The sequence below is a fragment of the Wolffia australiana genome, chromosome 9, assembly GCF_029677425.1.
Source record: "Wolffia australiana isolate 7733 chromosome 9, ASM2967742v1".
NCBI lineage: Eukaryota > Viridiplantae > Streptophyta > Magnoliopsida > Alismatales > Araceae > Wolffia > Wolffia australiana.
In genome coordinates, this window is record NC_135843.1 from 2,887,119 (window position 1) to 2,908,598 (window position 21,480).

Here is a 21,480-nt window from a genome sequence, read left to right on the forward strand (position 1 = left end):
TCCGATCATGTATTCATGGACTTATAAGCATCACACATGCATTATAATGAATATGTTGTATTAATGAATATGAAATGAGATGTGGAATGTGTGATTGGCTTGCCGGCCACAAGTATTTCCATCACCATCCATCCTTCTCTTCTCTCTTTACCTATAGCTACAACATGTAGCCATATCCTCACCACCTCAGTTCGTTGGCAGCAACTTGAAAGTTTTTATTTAAAAGGAGGAGAAAAGTATCTTATCCCCAATTACTTCAGAATAAATATATTGGAGGTATCTAGTATCAATTAACGACCTATTTAGAGAGAGTGTCTATAACCTTGAGAATTGTGACATCAAATTAGATCAATAAATTATGCTTTTATACTTCTTTTTACCACATATTTTAATACTTGCAATATCATTATATACCATTCAAGGATAAAATGGGAACTTTATGGTTTATTTTCCCAAGCTCTATATTTATATGTTTTATTGTTATTTGAGACGAACCCCACTTGGTCCTTAGAGTTAAATGGATTTCTCACATCTTCTTGGAGTTTTATTTGAAAAATAGGACTTTGAGATTATAAACCTTATCCATCATTCTTTCGAAATAGTTCAATATCATTTAGAAGTATCATTCAAATATAAGTTTCTTATAACACATGTTTAAAGACTAGTTATATCACATTATTACCTCGTCCTTATTCACTTAGTTGTTGCATCCATTCATGAACTTCATTAGAAGCATTACATGTGAATCACTTTACTGATGCCCACCGATAACTAATGGTCCATTATGAGAAATTCCCTGATAAAATTATAGTAAGATAATTATCTAAAAAAAATTCTTAAAAAAATTATCTAAAAAGAGATACCCCTTTGACATAGAATTAATTATATAATTTTATCAATATGTATCATTTAATATCTATCTGCATTCTTTGGGCAACTTATACCTTTCTATCTGATCATTATTTCAGATTAATCCAAAAGTCTTCTCTACTGAATTATATAATTAATTTTAATTCCATATTACTCTAGGTCTAAATTGTTACATTGACCCATTAATTATCATCTCTATTAGTGGATATTTATTGATAACACCCTAAATTTGGTCTTTATTTCATGCTATTAGCACAATTTTATGCATTTAAAGAGCTTAAAATGGGGTTGTTATCATAGATTTACATAAATTTAATGTTTCCAAGTGATTCCTGATTTTTCCCTAATTTTTTGTTAATTTTATGAATTTCTGAGATTTATTTGAGCTTGAAATAATTATTTTTAAATGAAAATGGCAGGTTTAAAATTTAATTCGAGCTTAATTATTATGGGGATGAAATACTGAATTTTCTAGAATTTTATGGAATTTTCTAGGATTTTTTAGGATTTTTCTGAGATTTATTTGAAGAAGAAAAATTTTTAAGATTTTTTAGGATTTTTTAGGATTTTTCTTAAAAATACATTTTTTTAAGAAAAAAAGATACATTTATAAGAAAAAAAAGAGTATTAACATTATTTTCAAACTTTGAAGGGCCTTTTTGTAAATTTTTGTTGCAATGATACCCTCAAAACAGCTCTCGGTCGTGGTTGCAGGCGTGAAGATATGATTTTAAATGTTATGGGGTTTTATTGCAATTATTTAATATATTTTTAATGTTTTTAGGAGAAACCAAAGGAGAGAGAGTGCGCAAGGGGCATATACACAATTACTTTTGGGCGGCATCCAGCAGCAATTCCAGGCTTTTTAAGGAATTTTCTGCAAAAAGGAGAATTCAAAATGCGCTAGCCAATGAGAGAGCGACACGTCATGGCATGTTAAAAAAAGAAATGAATAAATAAATCAATTTAAATCCAATGGATAACTTTTGATCTATTAATAACTTTTGATCCTGAAGTCCGATTGAGATAATTTTTTTTATGGATCTGTTCGTCTTAATCCCCTCTTTCTATCTGTACGGTTGGATCATTCAGATCCAGCCTAAATTGATAGATAAATATTAATTACTAAATGGGTAAAATGGTGATTTTTACCATGTAACCTAAGTATAAAAGCTAAATTTCGAGAGAGGGAGCTCATTCTTGATGGTGCTCTATCACAGCTACAAGGCAGAGAGGAGCTCCAGCTTGAATCAAACTATTTGGTACTTTTCCCTTCATTGTATTTGAATTTTTTTGTGTATTTTGGATGTTGTTAGTTGAATCTCGTAATCGTTCTTCTTAATTTCTATCTGAACTTCTAAATCGCTTGACTTGAGCGGCATGTACAAGCCCTGAACTAGGATTGAGAGGATAAATTGAGAGATTTACCTGGCTATTCAAGTGCATTTCAAGAAAACTATAAAAAAACATTAAAAGGGTTAACTTGCTGGGAGATTGAATTTCTCATTCCATTATTCAATAGAGTAGTTGTTCCTGAATTATCAAATCTACAGAAGGAAAATAACCAGAAGAAGGAAGAGGAGAAAGAGAAGAGGAAGAGAAAGGAGAGGAAAGAAGAGGAAGAGGAGAAAGAGAAGAGGAAGAGAAAGGAGAGGAAAGAAGAGGAAGAGGAGAAAGAGAAGAGGAAGAGAAAGGAGAGGAAAGAAGAGGAAGAGGAGAGAGAGAAGAAAAAGAGAAAGAAGAGGAAAGAAGAAGAAGAGGAAGAGGAAGAGGAAGAAGAAGAAAGAAGCATAAGAAGAGGAGAGGAAGAAGATGAAAGAAAAAGGAGAAGAGAGGAGGATGAGGAAGGAGACGGCAGAAAAAGGAGAAAAAGAGAAAGGAAGAAGGAAGAGCAGAAAGAGAAGAGGAAGAGAAAGGAGAGGAAAGAAGTAGATAAAGAGGAGATGAAGAAGAGGAAAGAAGAAGAAGAAGAGAGGAGGATGAGGAAGGAGACTGGCAGAAAAAGGAGAAGAAGAGAAAGGAAGAAGGAAAAAAACCAGAAGAAGGAAGAGGAGAATGAGAAGAGGAAGAGAAAGGAGAGGAAAGAAGAAGAATAAAAGGAAAAGGAAGGAAAATAAATAAAGAAGAAGAGGAGAGGAAGAAGAGGAAAGAAGAAGGAGAAGAAAGGAGGAGGAAGGAGGAGAAGAAAAGGAAGAGGCAGAAAAGGAGAGGAAAGAATAAGGAGAAGAGAGGGAGAGGAAAAGAAAGAAGAGATAGAAGGAGGAGAGGAAGAGGAAAGAAGAGAATTAGATAGAGAATTAGATGAAGAAGAGGGAAGGAGGAGGAGGAGAAGAAGAAGAAAGGAAAGAGAAAGGAGCAGAAATAAAATGAGGAGGGGTAGAGAAGAAGAGGAAAGAAGAGAATTAGATGAAGAAGAGGGAAGGAGGAGGAGGAGAAGAAGAAGAAAGGAAAGAGAAAGGAGCAGAAATAAAATGAGGAGGGGTAGAGAAGAAGAGGAAAGAAGAGGAAGAAGAGAGGAGGAAGGAGATGGAAGAGGAAAGAAAAGAATTAGAGGAAGAAGAGGGAAGGAGGAGGAGGAGGAGAAGAAGAAAGGGAAGAGAAAGGAGATGAACAAAAAAATGAGAAGAGGTAGAGAAAGAAGAGGAAAGAAGAGGAAAAAGAGGGAAAGAGGAGCAAGCAGATGGCAGAGGAAAGAACAGAATTAGAGGGAGAAGAGTGAAGGATGAGGAGGAGAAGAAGAAAGGGAAGAGAAAGGAAGAAGAGAGGAGGCCACAAAGAAGAAGAGGAGGGAGGAGGAGGTGAAGATGAAAGAAGAAGGAGAGGAGGGAAGGAGGAGGAAGGAGACAGCAGAAAGAAAAGAATCAGAGGAAGGACAAGAAGTAGAAGCAGAGGAAGCAATAGAAGAAGAAGAACGAGAAGAGCACGAAGGAGGGGAAACGATGACTTACAGATTTCACATCTTTGCTAGGAACCACCGCCGATTCTGCCGCCGATATCAATTGTTAGGTCTCCTTTTGAAAAATCTCACTTTGGCATTCAATATGATCATTCAATGTTGGATATCAAAATATCCGATATCCCACTCCAAGATCCGGTATCGTCATCCATTCCAAGAGACGGAGATAGATAATGATATCGAAATGGATAACAATATCGGATATCGTTACTGTACCAACTGATATCCGATATCATCATCCGATATCTGGATTTCAGTAAAAACGGATATCGGGATAGTGTTTCGATATCCGATTCAGCACCTGTCCCGATACCGTCATCCGTAACTGGGTACAGGACGGGGGAACATTACTGGACTCCAGCAACAACAGAGGCGGAACAAAGGCCATGGTGGACATGCTTGTATATGTGGTCGCCAAGGATAATCAAACCAAAATAATCAAGGAAGAACCAGCCAAAAGTGTGAAATATGTCCTCGTATTGGCCATCATGGTGATGTGTGCTACCATTGATTTGGTACAAGAGCAGGGTACAACGACATTCTAACACCTACAGGTCATTTCAACTACCCTCCTTTGCCGATGCTTCCTCTATCCAAGAAAGAATTCAAATCCATCAAAAATATTCCCTGACCATCTTGTTGCATGTCACCATATGTTCTGTTTGGACCCTCCTCAGTCTCTCAAGTGCTCAAACATCCCAACAGGCATTGTGCCATGTGTGAAGAATACATCTCTTTCCTTCATAATCACAACTGGGTCTCCTTCTGACATCCTTTCAGAACAAACCATGTCGACTGAAAATGGATCTTTTGGACCAAAGTGCATCCTGATTGATCCTTAGATTGATGTAAACCCCATGGATTGACTACCATGAAACTTACAATCCCAATTTTAAAATAACCACTTGTTGCGTTCTTATTTCTCTTGCCACCACTAACCATTGGCAGTTTCAACAAGTTGACATATCCAATGTGTTTCTTCATGGACATCTCAGTGAACCATCTACATGTGTCAATCCCTGGGTTTGTCTCCCCCAAGTACAGTCCTCATGTCTATCGCTTACATAAGTTAATGTAAGGTTTAAAACAAGCTCTCCGTGGTTGGTTTCAAAAATTAAGTTTGCTCTTTTCAACTCTTGATTTTTTTGGCTCATCCACTAACACATTTTTAATTATTGAGATAATCGTGAACAAAACCATTTATACTCTCATCCTAGGCCTGGATTATCTAAGCATCCAAAAGACTAGTCTTGCTCTCAGCTCTGAGTATTATGTGCGACACCTTTGTCCTGCTTACAACTTCGGGGATCAATCTTCAATGAACCACTACAGGCATCACCGTGTCTCAAACTTAATATGCGCTTAAAACACTCCACATGGCCAACATGGACCAATGCAAGCCCACCAATGCTCAATATTGTACCCAATCTGTCATCCACAACCATGGGTATCTCTTGTGAACCCACATATAATCCCGTCGACTACAGAAAGATAGTCAGAAGAGTGAAATAATTAACCATTACCCATCCCCAACATTACATACACTGTGAATCAGGCTTGTCAATACATGTATGACCCAGAAGTATACCACCAAAGGGATATCAAACACCTCCGTCGATACATTAAGGGTATTTTACGTACACTTTACATTTGAAGAATAATTCCTCGTCACATATCAAAATTTTCAGTGATGTAGATATCACAGCTGACCTCCTCGATTGAAGATTGACCCATGGGTATTTAATTTTATTAGTCTCTAACCTTGTCAGCTGGGCCTCCAAGAAGCAGACCATAGTAGCTCGATCAAGTACATAGTGTGAGTATAAGGCCGTCACCATTGCTATTCCTAAATTTCTATGGGTAAATTCTTTACTTGATGAAATCTTGATTCAGTTTGATATCAAATCTACCCTCTTGATGAAATTCTTTACTTAGGAGTCCCTTATCTTAGTGAAAACTCCATATTTCAATCATTACTTCATTCGATAATGTGTTTTTCATGGCGCCATAGGTTTCCTTTATATCCACTTGTGATCAAATCCCTAATGCACTTACCGAACCACTTGCATGGGCCAGATTCTAGTAGATTAGGTCCAAGCTCAACGTTCACCCTGACTTGAGCTTGCTGGGCATGTTAAAAACTATGTGACAACGAGACTGACGGTGAATCTTTAATCTCCCCAGATGCCATTATTAACAAGGCAGCAGTGTCATACAAGACACATCCATTATCTTCCAACACAGTTACAAGATTGCACAGGCATCACCTCACCATGGACTTAGCTTGAGTTAATTTAAATTCATAAATATGTATACTCTCAAACATTAGAGGACACGGTTGTTTAAACAATTAATAAAGTGTTTTTCATGTTTGCTCTTCCGTGTCAATGCCCTAAATGGTATCTGTTTTCCAATGTACAGAGAGATAAAGATAGAGAGAGAAAGAAAGAGTGAGAGAGAGAGAACAAGAGTGAACGAGAGAGAAAAAGAGAGAGAGCAAGAGTGAACACGAGAGAAATAGAGAGAGAGCAAGAGTGAATGCGAGAGAAATAGAGAGAGAGCAAGAGTGAATGCGAGAGAAAGAGAAAGAGAGAGCAAGAGTGACCAAGATTGAGAAATAGCAAGATAGATATAAAGAGAGCGAGAGAGTGAGAGAGAGAGAGAGAGAAAGAAAGAGAGCGAGAGAAAGAGAGAGAGGAAGAGAGAGCGAGAGAGAGAGAAAGAGAGAGAGGGAGAGAGGAAGAGAGAGAGAGAGAGAGAAAGAGAGAGAGGAAGATAGATAAAGAGAGAGAAAGAAAGAGAGAGAGCAAGAGCACGAGAGAGAGAGAGGAAGGGGGAGAAAGAAACAGAGAGAGAGAGAGAGATAGCAAGAGTGAAAGAGAGAGAGGAAGAGGGAGAAAGATAGAGAGATAAAGAGAGAAAGGGAAAGAGAGAGAGGAAGAGGGAGAAAGATACAGAGATAAAGAGAGAAAGGGAAAGAGAGAGAGAGATAAAGAGAGAAAGAGAGAGAGAATTGTGCTCTTAGTAGAGTCAAATGAAGGACATCTCTCAGGAGTCCCACCTCTTTGATATATAAGGTACCCATGCCAATCACTTGGAGAATTTCCCCTCCAACGGTGATCACTTTTCTTGGACTATCACAGCAAGAATATGAATAAAACTTTGAACGAGTTGGGATCATATGATATGTTGCTCTTGAGTCGATTATCCATGTCATTCCTTGGACAGATGCATTAAAAGGTGAGGAAATATGATAATCACCTGATCTAGTCATGTCAGCAGATCCAATCAAGGGCTTGAGTCTTTCACTTTTTTCCGTAAGGAAATATATTTCTTCCTCCTTATTCATGGGGATTGTTCTGAGTTCTTAGGAGTAACGGGTTCATGCTCTTCCTTGGTGCCACCTTGAACTGTCACTAAATTTGTGTGACCTTGATTGAGGGTCGATTTTGCCGCTTCTAGCATTTTTCAACGTTATGATTTTGCTTCTTGCAGCACTTGCAGAACATGCCCTCGCATGACTGAGACTGTGATTGTATATATGTTTCTTCCAATTATGACCCTTTTGATCCCCTTGAACTGTTTGAGGTGTTTGAGGTCTCTGTGGTACAACCTGAACCATAAGTTTGATTCTACCTCCCCCTTGGGTCGAATCAAATGCCACCCCCAGTCTCTCTTCTTCTTTCTCTCTCACAAGTCTGATAGCGTCTTCTGGGTCAAGTAGTTATTCTTGGTTTAGTATCAGGCTCCACATACTCTCATACTCAACATTAAGACCCTTTAGGAATTTGTAGAGTTTGTCCTTCTCTATATACTCCCATCCATCTGAGTCAGTGTTCTTGATGGGCCCATAGTGTTCAATATCTCACCAGCTAGCTTGTAGATCATTGACGTAGATGGTCACCATCTTATCTCCTTGGATCAGATTGGCTGCCCTAATAATCAAGTTGTATATTCTATAATCTCTTCCTTTTGGACTGCCTTTCTATGCGTGATCCCAAGTTGCCCTGGCTGTCTTCAAGAGAAGAAAGTTCTAACACTCATTGTTGAGCATGCTCCATAAAAGCCAAGCTTGAATTAGGGCATCATCTTACATCCATGATTTGAACCCTGCACTGCTAGGATCAATAATGGTGAATAAATGGTCTAACATGCCTCTTACCTCAATGATGATTACCATGTAATAGCCCCAATGGAATGTATTCAACCCATCATACTTGAGGGGTTCAAGACACGTGGAAAAACATATTGCACTTACAAATATGCTTCATCTCCTCTCATGATTAACTAGCTGATGCACTTTACCAAACCTCTGGCATAAGTTCAATTCTAGCAGATAAGGTCCAAGCTCAACCTTCATCCCAACATGAGCTTGCTGGGGCATGCTAAAAACTATGTGACAACCAAACTGGCGGTGCAGCTTCCAACTCCCCAGATGCCATCATTAACAAATAAGGCAGCAGTGCTGCCCATGATATGATCATTATCTTCCCAAACAAAGGCTAGATCCCACAGGCATCACCTCACCATGGGCCCAACTTGAATTCATTTAACTTCATTAATCCACACTAGAGGACACAATTGTTTTAACATTCAGTAAAGTGTTTTTCAGGTAAAGTGTTTTTCAATATCCTTGTGGTATCTATTTTCCAACAGAGACAACAAGATAGATGGATAGATAGATAGATAAATTGAGAGAGAGAGAGAGAGAGCTTAAGAGGGAGAGAGTAAAAGAGAGAGAGACCTTCAGAGGGACACAGAGAGAGAGCTTAAGAGGGAGAGAGTAAAAGACAGAGACCTTGAGCGGGAGGGAGAGAGTAAAAGAGAGAGAGAAAGAGAGCTTAAGAGGGAGAGAGTAAAAGAGAGAGAGAGAGAGAGAGAGAGAGAGAGTAAAAGAGAGAGAGACCTTCAGAGGGACAGAGAGAGAGAGCTTGAGAGGGAGAGACCTTGAGAGTGAGAGAGCTTAAGAGAGCGAGAGAGAGTAAAAGGCAGAGCTTGAGCGGGAGGGAGAGAGTAAAAGACAGAGACCTTGAGCGGGAGGGAGAGAGTAAAAGAGAGAGAGAAAGAGAGCTTAAGAGGGAGAGAGTAAAAGAGAGAGAGAAAGAGAGCTTAAGAGGGAGAGAGTAAACGAGAGAGAGAAAGAGAGCTTAAGAGGGAGAGAGTAAAAGAGAGAGAGACCTTGAGAGGGAGAGAGAGAAAGAGAGCTTAAGAGGGAGAGACCTTGAGAGTGAGAGAGCTTAAGAGAGCGAGAGAGAGCTTGAGGGAGAGACCTTGAGAGAGAGAGAGAGAGAGCGTAAGAGGGAGAGACCTTGAGAGAGAGAGCTTATGAGCGCGAGAGAGAGAGAGCTTAAGAGGGAGAGACCTTGAGAGAGAGAGCTTATGAGCGCGAGAGAGAGAGAGCTTAAGAGGGAGAGACCTTGAGAGAGAGAGCTTATGAGCGCGAGAGAGAGAGAGCTTAAGAGGGAGAGACCTTGAGAGAGAGAGAGAGCTTAAGAGGGAGAGACCTTGAGAGAGAGAGAGAGCTTGAGCGAGAGACCTTGAGAGAGAGAGAGAGCTTAAGAAGGAGAGACCTTGATAGAGATAGAGCTTAAGAGGGAGAGACCTTAAAAGAGAGAGAGGTTAAGAGAGAGAGAGAGACCTTGAGAGAGAGAGCTTAAGAGGGAGAGACCTTAAGAGAGAGAGAGTTTAAGAGAGAGAGAGAGTGAGAGAGACGTATATCAAGAGAGAGTTATAGAAAGAACGAAAGAGAGAGAGAGAAGAGGATCCGAAACCCTGTGGCGACTCCTCGGCCTCCCATACTCGGACACACACCACCCGGATAAGGTCCCGCACCACCCCCTCCACGCGGCCGCCTCCTATACGCCAACTCCCCCGCCCCGGATAAGATAGCGCTCCCCTCTTCCCCCCTTCCTCATCGCACAACCCCGCCACGACGACTTCCTCCCCACCTCGCCCTCTCGCTTCTTATGCGCGTACCCACCTCTCCCCGGGCAAACCATAACTCTGCCGCGTGAGAATATCAACCCCCCCCTTCGATGGCCTCTCTCGCCATGCCCGCGTCCTTCCTCGGCGGAGTCGCCACCGCCGCGACCTCCGCCAATGCTCGCCGCCGCGCCTTCGTCGTGAAAGCCGCGAGAGAGGAGGCCACCGCCGCTGCAGCGCCGGAGGCCGCCGCGCGGGGGAGAAGGGCCGCCGTGCTCGCCGTGGCCGCCGCCGCGGCTGCCGCCGTTGGGGTGGTGCAGAAGAACGCCATGGCGGAGGAGGAGCCCAAGAGAGGTTCTCCCGAGGCCAAGAAGAAGTACGCCCCCGTCTGCGTTTCCAATGCGACGGCTCGCATTTGCCGCAACTAAAAGAGCCTCTCTCTCTCTCTCTCTTTCTCTCTCTACTTTCTCCTTCTATTTTCTCTCTCTCTTTGTGTAAAACTGCGAAGTTTGCTGGCTTGGTCGCTCGCCGGGTGTAATGATCATGCATTCGCTCTTCTATGACATTTTCTGTTCTGAGAGCTGTTCTTTACATGCATTCTGAATTAGCAAGAAATAATTGGTTCATGCCATGTTCTATCTCTTTCCCTCTCTACTCTCTTTCTCCCTCTACTTTGTGTAAAACTGCGAAGTTTGCTGGCTTGGTCGCTCGCTGGGTGTAATGATCATGCATTCCCTCTTCTATAACAATTTCTGTTCCGAGAGATGCATTGAGAATTACTGAGCGAATAATTGGTTCATGCCATGTTCTATCTCTTTCTCCCTCTATTTTCTGTAAAACTGCGAAGTTTGCTGGCTTGGTCGCTCGGTGTGTGTGATGATCATGCATTCGCTCTTCTGTAACATTTTCTGTTTCGAGAAATGTTCTTCTGAAGCATGGAGAATTACCAGGCAAATAATCCCATTTTTTTCTCTCTCTCTCTGGTATCTGTCTCGGTGAACTTCGTCACTCTCTGGGTTTAATGATAGTGCCATCTCGCTCATCTTATACTATAGAGTTCCAAGAGCTGTTATTTAGATATACATTGAGAACTGGCATGCAAATAATAACTTCGTTCCAAGTTCGATCTCTTTCTCTCTCTATTTTTTTGGAATCTCTTATTGTAAAGGTGCCAAGGTTGCTGGCGTGGTCTCTCCCTGGGTGTAATGATCATGAAATCGATCTTCTATAATCGTTTCATGTGCATTGAGCTGGTCTTCTGATGCATTGAGGATTACCAAGCAAGTAATCGTTACATCTTTTTCTCTCTATTTTCTCTCTCTTTCTGGCATCCATCTCTGAAAGACTACAGAGGTTGCTTGCTTGGTCACAAGAACAGTTCTTTGTATTCCAAGAGCTGATCTTGTGATACATTGAGAATTATCATGCAAATAATAAATTCCTTCCATGATCTATTTCTTTCTCTCTCTACTTTCTATCTCTCTTTTTCTGGAATCTCTCTCTGTAAAACTGGCAAGGTCGCTCTTTGGGTGTAATGAAACAATTTCTCGTCTCTAATGTTTTCTGTTCCTAGAAGAATGATCCAGATGCGTAGTTCTTCAGATACATTGAGAAGTGCCATGGAAATAATCTGCTCATTTCGTTTTCTGTTTCTTCACTCTTTTTTCACACCAGCATTGCTCTCAGGGGAAACTGAGAACGTTGATGTCTTGGTCTCTACTGCATGAGATAAGAAATGGACCATTACACTCTTTACACTCTTTTTTCCTAACCGAACTATTGAATCCCTAGAAATGAAACAAGAAATTTAATCTACTTTCTGACAGAAAAATTGAATGAAATTTTAAATTGAAAATTTGAATGAAATTGGATACAAGAGGAAATTTTTGAATAAAAAAGGCACCAAGAATTTTTTGCTATTCAAAAATTAGCATCTACGAAATAGAAAAAATATAAGAGGGAATTTCAGGATGGCGAACCTCTTGTCCCTTCAAAAGCGCAAGTAGTATGAATCTGATTTCTCATCTATGGAAAGAGAATGTGGCAGCTAATCTTTCCTAGAAATATGTTTCTTCAAAGTCTTAAACAAAATAATTACACAAAACATAAATGAATAATCTGGATCAAACTTAAAAAATATCCTCGGTAAATTGTAGTCACATAGGGAATAACCCCTTCATGCAAAAAATCTCTCTCACCAAAAGAAGAATAAAAAGAGACCTCTAGACATATGTCTGCGCTCCATGATATGTTATATCTCCTCATCTTCTTCATGATGAACACTGCTAAAGATCGGAGAGGATTGTCCCACTACCTTAGTTGCATTGGGAGCGAGATCACTCAAGAAGCAAGGGAGAAAAAGGGGCACCCAAGGAGATACAAGTTTTTTTTTCAAGTTAAGCGTTTTATCCTTTTATACTCAAATATCTTTTCACACAATCTCTTACATTTTAAGTACATTCTCTGATGTCCAACAAAACTTATATGTGTGACGTTAGAGGATCACGTACCATCTAGTTAATAGCTCATGAAGCCCACAATTCTTCATTTCCTACGTCAGTTAACTAAGTTTAAAAAAAAATATTAATTAATCGCATATCGATTGAACCCAATTGATAGGTTGATTCACGAACACACAAGGTGGCAAGCTATTGATAAAAAGCATTTTTATAGGTTCATATGGCCATATTTAGATGTTTATTTGCATTAGACATACTATAGATATGTGTTATCAAGCCTCAAATAATTCCATTTGTTTTTACAATGATATTTTGAAATATATGACTTTTAAAGTATTTTAATGGTTTTTATGGCGTCATATTCTGAAAGAAAATGTCTTTTTGAGTGAGAATATATTTTACTGAATTTTTTGGCTATATTCGAAGAAAAATCATTTTTCTAAATTAAAAAATATATTTTTTAAAATTTTTTATGAATCAATATTTATTTTTTTGGAATTATTTATTGGTTCTTTGAATTTTTTCATCTTATGAAATCGGAGGAGAGAAAAATTAGAGGAGAGAATAAATCAGAGGATTGAAGATGATCTAAATTCAAATCACAGTATCTGGTCATCCAAAATGATTTTCCGGATGAAATTTTGAGCATAGTTTCATTTTTACTGACTATTTCCATTCTGATGTTTGTATTCATAATAGATGCTTGATTTTTGATAAAAAAATCTTTAAATCACTTTCTCCTAGAGAGGTAGATTGAAAGAGAGAAGAGATCTTAAATTCTTAGTATTTTGAGTGATTGGAGAAATGGAGAGGCTGATCTGGATCAAGAAAATCCTTTGATCCTGGTGGAACACAGGGATCTATGGTTATTCTCTTGCCTTACATTGCTTTCTCTCCTTTACATCCCTTTAGTTAGATCTACATCCTTATTTTTTCATCTCATTTTCATCACCATCCTCCATCATCTCACCCTACCACAGCCATTCCAATCTCTATCTCAATGTTGTCACCTTCGTCTCATATAAAATCCTAAATCATCAAGTCCATCATCCTCATTTAAATCTTACAACCATCATTTTTTCTTCCACCTATCTATTTCACCATCATCCATAAGCATCTACTCACATCCATTCATCCACCTCATCATCCTATCTTCTTATGCATATTTTACGTCCATCATCACTTCTTGTCTTCATATATCTCAAACTCTCATTCCCACTTGATCTGTCCATGTCCTCCTACCTATTAAATATTTCTTACCACCCTCTAACCACCTCGTATTCATCAGAATCTCATATTTTATACACATATCCTCTTATTCTTCTTCGATCATCATTTAAAGTGTATTTAAACCCTAATATATGTTCCATGCGGAGATGACCCTTGCTTATCACTAAACAGTCAAATTATTTTATGAGTAACGGTTTATAAATTATTATTGATTACTCAAATATCAATGAAAAATTTACACTATAATTGTCAGTTTATCAGCTATAAGGATATTCTAGAAGGTACATAGGAGTTCAAAAACTCATCCATGGAATGTCTATCATCATTTATTTACAACACACTCATATAATGAATTAGAGCACGGTCAACTACCAACCCTAATTAGTCATCCTATTTTGGAATGATGCATTGTTAAATCATCGAAAAATATTTTTTGATCACAAGGTTGACATAACCAAGAACCTTATCACCAGAAATTCCAAAACTGTTAAAAATTTGGAAATTCGCATGAAGGTGGATAAAATATAGTTAGCTTATATGTTTTTTCTGAATATTTGAAATATTAAACCTCAACACACTGACTGCATGTGAAATTTCAAAACATTTTCATATTATAGAATACACGAGAAAATGATGATAGAATAATGTGACGCTTATGACAAAATTCTAGCATATGTCATTATTAAAGAATAGCGGGGGATTAAAATTTTAAATATGTATGAATATAGTTATTCATCATATTAAATCTTATCCCAGGTCTATTTGAATACTTCGTTTTTACCACATTTTCAGGTTCCACTTGGATTATTCACCATGTAAGGATAAATGATAATTTTTTTTCCTAATCCCTGTTTTATATATTTTATTGATGTTCGAGACTAACCCTTTTTAAGAACTGGGTTAAATAAAGACAAGAATGGTGGAACTAAACCATAATTTAAAAATTATTTTCTTAAATATGGAAAGGAAGGCACGTGGATCAAGGCTCAAGATTCTTCCCGTATTTGGGAGCTTAAAGAAGACATACATGTATAGGGAGTAGTTCCTTCCCATATTTGATCTCAAGCCTTGATCCACATGATCATGATCTCAAGCCTTGATCATGATCACGTCCATGGAGTAGTTCCTTCCCATATTTGATCTCAAGGCTTGAGACATACGTATACACGTGGATGTATGTCTTCTTGAAGCTCTCCGTGGACAAAAGATATCGTCATGTTCATATGCTCAATATTACCATTATAATAAGTAGTCAACCAATGAAATTTCAGATAAAATAATATTTGACTTCAAGTTTTTTACTCAAAACCTTTTTTCACAAACATGTGATAGTTGAGTTCCCTTTTCAGAGAAATGAGTCCAAGTCACCATAAGCTAGAGAAGGAAAAGTGATAAACCCAAAGTTAGGCATGAAAAGTTCCACATCTTAAGGTTATCTTGGCATCATTTCACTGACATTATCTACATTTTGATATGACTCATTTCATGCATGAAATATGCCACTTGGTTGATTTTTTTAATAGAACTTTATATATTTTCAAGTCCAATTATTTTCATGCAAAACATGTTTTAATTGTAATGGTCTAAATTTGCCTCTTGAGTGATTATTATACTTGTTTCAAAGCTGAATAGAAAAAAATGAATAAAAATATTGAAGGGAAAGAAGAATAAAAAAATTAAAACAGTGCATTAGCTCACATGCCAGCCATAGGTAGGCAAGTGTAAAGTACTCGAGCCCCCTGGTAGTCAACAAGTGTGGGCACACAATCAACAATGCTAAGCACAACACAAGGTGAGCTCTCAGCAGGCCCCATAGAAGGCCCAAATCAATCTTAAAAGAAGGCCCAATCCAGAAATGGATTGGCCCACACAGGCGCACAGAAGGGAAGCTGTTTAATTTATTCAACCAACAATTTCACATTTAATTTATACACCTGATGTAGGATGCAGGGACTGACTGGTGGGACGTCTAACTTGTCTAGGATTTTATAAAACAGACCACAAATACACAATCGATCCCAAAAAATTCAATTCCGATTAAATGCTGATGGTGCAGCCCTTTTCCTCGATTGAGGGTGGGAGTACTCTCTTACAACCATCGTGATAAAACAAAGCGTCAAAATCAATAAATTGGACGGTCAATTTCGCTTGAAGATTCAAAGGCTTATATTCTTTTTGCTCGAAGATTCAAAATGCCAAACAAGAATCCAACGGCGGTGGCAACACTATTGGAGAACACTGGACGGAAACACCAACACCACAAGGGTAGGAGTGTACCTTGGAACTAGATTAGTGCGTAACGGTGTTGCCAGAATTCTTGATGCGTTGATGACAACTAGATAGTGTTCCTCGATTAGAGGCGCAATGTCGATTGGCAGCGAATGAGTGCGTGATGGTAGGATGGACAGACGCGGCTATCTTGACAGTTGATAGTGCAAGTGGTGGTGTAGGCGGGTGGCCGTGCGTGCAGTAGTGCAGAAAAGGGAGCGTCCGTGCACGAGATCGCACGGGAGGGCGTCCATGCGTGTGGCCACACGGGCAGGCGTCCGTGCACGTATGGCGGCGTAGACGGGTGGCCGTGCGTTCGGCCGCAAGGGTTGGCGTCCGTGCACGCGCGGTGATACGGGTGGACGGCTCTGCACATGGCCGCAAGGGCGGGCACCTGTGCACGCACGGGGGTGCAGAGCGGACGGCCGTGCGCACCGCCGCACGAGAGGATGTCCGTGTACGCACGGTAGTGCGACCGAGTGGTCTTGCGCGTGGCCGCATGGGAAGGCGTCCGTGCGCGCGGAGGCACGGGTGGCGGCTGTGCGCACGTGCGGTACCGGCGGACGGTCGTGCACAACGGTGCGGGAGGATGTGCGGATCTTGAACAGAGACGGGCATGCGTGGGTACAAGAAGTTGGTAGAGAGGCGGAAGGCCCGACAAGCAGCGGTGGGCGGGAGCGAGGGTTATCTTCCCTTGACGGCGGCGGTAGCGGCAAGCGGCGGTGATGGAGGCTCGGAAGGGAAGAGAATTTAGGGCAAACCTCCTTAAGAGGAAAGAAACTTCAATTCTTAAGAAAAATTCACCACTTGTTTCTTAAAACTTTGGCCTATGTATAGGCCTTGGAGGAAAGAGAAATCGATAAGATAACTGTCAATTTAAAACTCTAAATTAACGACGTAGGTGATGTGATGATGTGTCACGTCAAAGGGCGGTTCTGAAGTTGGCATTGGTGACGTGTCATGACGCGTGACGTCTCGTGTGATGGCGAGGGTACGACTGGTATTGGTGTGTCGATGTGGTCGCCATCAACACCATTCCTGTTTGATATCCATCTAACCAATTTCTCTCAGCTTCACGCAGGGTCGGGCTGACAGGAGGAGAGAAGAATCCTGGCCCAACAGGCCAGAAATTTAAGAAAATATGAATGAAGCTATGCTCTGGCTTTAAGCCGACCTAGCCAAAAGCATGGTTCACAACATGCCAATTTTAGTATTCAGATATGATCTCGACCATCTGACCTTCTATAAGAAAGATCAGGTGATCTGGCTTCTAGTAAAACCTTTATTATTTTCTTTCTCTTTTTCAAGTGAATGATTGGCCATAACTTTGATGGGGATGGTGAGGCAATGAGATCGATGAACTGGAAGGGAGAAATGGGCTGATGGAGCTGTTGATGGGAATGATGTGATGAGGGTGCATAGTAAGCTTAAAGGAGTCCAAGGCTATGATTTAAACACAGCTGTTAATCCTTTCTACGGAATATTGAAGGACCACGGACATATTTATCCATTTGTGCCCATAGCCATCATCCTTTTTCGATTGGACAGTGGCTTACACCCTGAGTAGACATGGTTGTTCTGTTCTATTTGTTTTAAACGGAGAAAAAAAATGCACAAAAGAACTGCACATGGCCTTGTTCTTTGTTCTGTTCTTTTTATAAAAAAAACGAACAAAATTTGCGAATTCTCACATTCGCACAAAACTAGAACAAAATTCGCATAAAGCGAAGAAAAGAACCGCACACGGGTCTGTGTGATGTTCTGTTCTAATTTTTTTTTTCTGTTCGGAAAACCGAATAGAATGAAAAATTCAAACAAATTCGCACAAAAAGAACAGAACGACCATGTCTAGGCCTGAGGGACCCCTAGATCTGGTTCATGCCTTATACGATTGTGTGAGGTCTGATAACATGCAAATAGAAGCTAAAATAAGTGCCAATTTCATCATATTTTTGGGCTTTTAATGCATAAAACATTCATTTTTAAGCATGTTATCATGATTCTAGGTTAAAATAATAAATTCCTTAAACTTCAAGTTAAATAATACTTCTAAGAACTATTTAGGTCAATTTTTACATTCTAAGTGTTTTTAGAGTAAAATCTAAATGAAACGAAATGATTTACTGACCTATTTCTATTAATAAAAAGAAATTAAAATATAAAACTTATCTTTCAATCAATAGAATACTTTTTTTTACATATTAAATAATGGTTTTTAGGATTTATTACGATTTGTTTTTACTAAAAAATCTTTTTTCTTATAAAATGGCCCTTATTTGGGCCACGTTAAGCGCTAACGACATGTCTGAGTTGCGCAGAGCACAGGGAAATGGCACCAGCCAATCAGAAGGCAAGGTTTGGCCTTCCGTGCATGACACGCACGCACACGCGCCGTGCGTTTCATATGTCGCGTGCGTTTCATACGCACGCGCACCCCACGTACGACGTATATCGCGCGACATGGACCAATCGGCGCGCTGCGTACGATCTGCGTGAAAAGCGAATAAGAAGAAGTTAGTAACGGAATCGGAAGAGCATGTTCTTCCGGTTCTGCGGCGATAAAAGGAAAAAAAAATAAAAAGATGAGGCATTCTTGATTTTCAAGCTCGAGGAAAGAAGCCTAGCCTCCTCGAAGTCTCAGGAATCCACCAGGAAACAAGTTGGAGCTCAATTCTTTGAAGAATTCTGCAGATCCGGCGCCGCCATGTCCAGCTCATTCAAGCCAAATTCATCGAAATTTCTGTGCGTTCGTTGCGCGGAATCAAGCCCTATCGAGACTCTGATTGTTTCTGGTATCTCTAGGCACACTTTGGACGCATTTCTACACTTCATTTTGCATTCTAGTATTCTCAAATCTTCACTCTTTTATGCTCGCCGTCGTTCTTTTTATGTTCTGATTTTATCGTTTTATTCCTAGATTTTAGTTCGAATTAGAATCATTTAGCCTTAGTTGATATAACCTTCCAATTTCGAATCCTATCGGACCCTTGAACCGCATAAAAATTGTGAGTCCTTCTCACGATCGCGTACTTCTTCAGTTAGCAAATCGTGAATCAGATTCACGATTTGCTAATTTAGGACGCTTTTACCATTTCAAATTAAATAATAAAAATGCTAAAAAAGCATAGAAATTAGTTTCTGACGCTTTAAAAATAGTAAAACACCCTTTGAAAAATAAAACAAATTAAAGAAATAAAACTTTAGAGTTAAATCCATTTTAGAAATCAGTTTCAAGTTAAAAAGAACAAACATATATATAATTCAAATCGACTAAAGATTGTAAATCAAATATAAAGATAAACTTAAGTGGTTTTATATCTCTGTTATTTGATAACAGAGAATCATTAAAATCACCTAAGTTCAAAAGGATAAAATGTTAGTTAGAATTACAAGTATTAGCATTTAAATTGGAAATTCAAACATCATGTCATTTAGGTTTCGAATTAAAAACTGATGTGGGACCATCGCGACAACATTGCCACGGGACGCGCTCGGCCTCTCCGAGGCGCTCGCGCCGACGCCCGCGACCCCGTCTTTAAATACTCGTCGTAAGTCTCTTTATTATTTTCTGATTTTGTTGTGATAGATATGCGGACCTGGCCGGGTGTTTGGCCTCGTCCCCCCTTTTCTTTCACGTTTTGTCTCGTTGTTATGTGTAACGAGGAGGGCCCCGTCACGCGACAGACCCCTCCTCCCCTTTGGCTCTTGGCACCCTTCCCCTCCCCCATATATAAAGGGAAGGCATGCCCCAAGAGCAAGGTAGAGAGTCATTTTGAAAAAAAAGTCATGTTCGTTCATTTTTCCATAGTCGTGAGTTAATTTTAGCAACCCGCAGTCTTCTCCGCTAACCTAGTTTCAGAGATCGTCCTCCCTCTCCCGAGCTGCCAGACCGGGATTTCTTTGCCGTCACCCGATCAAATCATCACCACCAACCGGTGGTTCTTCTCACGATCGGGAGCTGAGCGGATGCTGGCCTGGATACCTCGCCATTTCCCTTGTTATTTCCTTTCTGCTCGCTGGCCTACACCCGCGCCACCTTCCCGATAAAATCGACATACTCTATCTCGGGCCGGCATAGTTGACGACCTCCTATCTTCCTTGGATATTTGACCGCACCCCTGCATCTCGATCGTCGCTGGTGGATTTTATCACCAAGGGGAATATTGCCACTAGAATTCCCGCTACTACTCTTTCTGAAACGAGGCTCCCTACGACTGCACACCGGGCTTGCTGCCGTAGTACTGCTGTTGCCGGATCATCCTGTCCCTGGACCTCTTTCGATTGATCGCCGGATTTACTTCTGCCGGATTACTATCGTTGGGCGTCGCTGCTGCCAGGACTGTCGCCGCCGGACCGCCACCCTCGGGTTTTCGTTGACTGCTCGCCAGGACTATTACTGCCGGGAACTACTTTTGCCAGGTTCCATTTCGATCTCCCTCATTTTACAGTATCATTACGTCTTACAGTACTGTCTACCCCTATCGATTTCCTTTGCCGCTTGATCTTAAAATGATTCCGGTTAGGATAGCCACCGTTATCGTGTGATAGACGATTTCTTTGAGATAGATGGCTGATCATAGTCGTTGACGGAGAACTCCCTCGGGCCGTCGCACGCTCCCCTCGTCGTGCTAGTTCGTGTATTCTCGAGGGTCACACGGAGTCTCTCCTGACCTATTCGTCTTCCTTAGAACGTGCTCAACCCTCGCCCCTCCATCAGCCCGTCCTTACCCGCTCTACGAGGAATCTTTAAACTTGCATTCATCTGTTTAATTGAGGCGCCTTCCCCATCGTTGTGACGTAATACGAGCCGTCGATCCCGGCGTTACCGTGTTACATCAAAAACCCTAATTAGAAAGAAAATTGAATAATTCCTATCGCCTCCCTAGGGTTCGACCCCTTACTCAATTCATTAAGGGATATAACTTTTAAGAGTAACTTTTTGAGCTTAAACTCTTAAGAGTAAAAAGATTCTACATTATTAATTATTGATAAAAAAAATGAATAATTCTTTGAATTAAAATAGTAACATAATTTTAAATCAGATTTTATGTGTTATGCCGATGATCTCTGATCAAAGTCAACTCTGGTGAGATTTAACTCTCATCAAAAGTCCATGGCATCTTCCATCGACACTGCATGGACTTTGAGGGGGTCAAGAACCATCTTTTGACAACTAAGGAATCCCCATTGACCTGCCGAGGTCTGACTATTGTATCTGTTTGCTTTGATACTCGTGGGCATGGGCAAGAGGGGTATGTGTGTAATTGGGATATTTACTCTTTCTCAAGAGCCCTCCTTGGATGGCATCCATGACACTGGTGGATTGGCCTACAAGTACGGTCCTTGAGTCATTCATACCAGACACTGAATTGTCCCCAATAAAAAAAACCTTTGGTAAAAAAAATTATTCTGATCAAAATCAACTATGGTTAGAAGTAAACATCTTAATAAAGTTGAATATTCTTTGATTCAGCTTCTAATTATAGACAACTTATGATTAAAAGATTACTTAGATCCAAACTAGATCAAAACAACATCGTGTGGAAGGAAACAACTCAGTCATTGATCGGTTGCTTGTCCTTTGCCACTTTCTACCTATCGTTTGTCACAGTGGCTATTGCTTGCCAAATTCTTTCCTAACATGAGTCACTTGGTGCCCAATGTCTGCCACTTTCTTTCCATTTTTATCCACCAGTCACTGCCCATCTGTTGCAGCTCAATGTGTGTCACCCGAGAGTCAACAATGTAATAGATTGAGTTGGGAAATGACTCAAT

General features: G+C 40.2%; 1 protein-coding gene and 1 long non-coding RNA gene across 2 annotated transcripts; both read left to right on the forward strand.

Moving 5' to 3' along the window:
* Positions 1 to 9,747: 9,747 nt before the first annotated feature.
* Positions 9,748 to 10,328, forward strand: LOC144707609 (Photosystem II 5 kD protein). Its single transcript, XM_078580816.1, has one exon. It carries the CDS (start codon positions 9,862 to 9,864, stop codon positions 10,174 to 10,176), a length of 315 nt encoding a protein of 104 aa, XP_078436942.1. The 5' UTR covers positions 9,748 to 9,861; the 3' UTR covers positions 10,177 to 10,328.
* A 7,876-nt stretch (positions 10,329 to 18,204) lies between these two features.
* Positions 18,205 to 20,170, forward strand: LOC144708014 (uncharacterized). The gene is made up of 2 exons (XR_013582619.1): positions 18,205 to 18,497; positions 19,141 to 20,170. It is a non-coding gene; the product is annotated as an uncharacterized LOC144708014 (long non-coding RNA).
* The last annotated feature ends 1,310 nt before the right edge of the window (positions 20,171 to 21,480 follow it).

Excerpts from the sequence above, each read along its gene's own strand:
- LOC144707609 (XM_078580816.1), top strand. The coding sequence starts at position 9,862 with ATGGCCTCTCTCGCCATGCCCGCGTCCTTCCTCGGCGGAGTCGCCACC.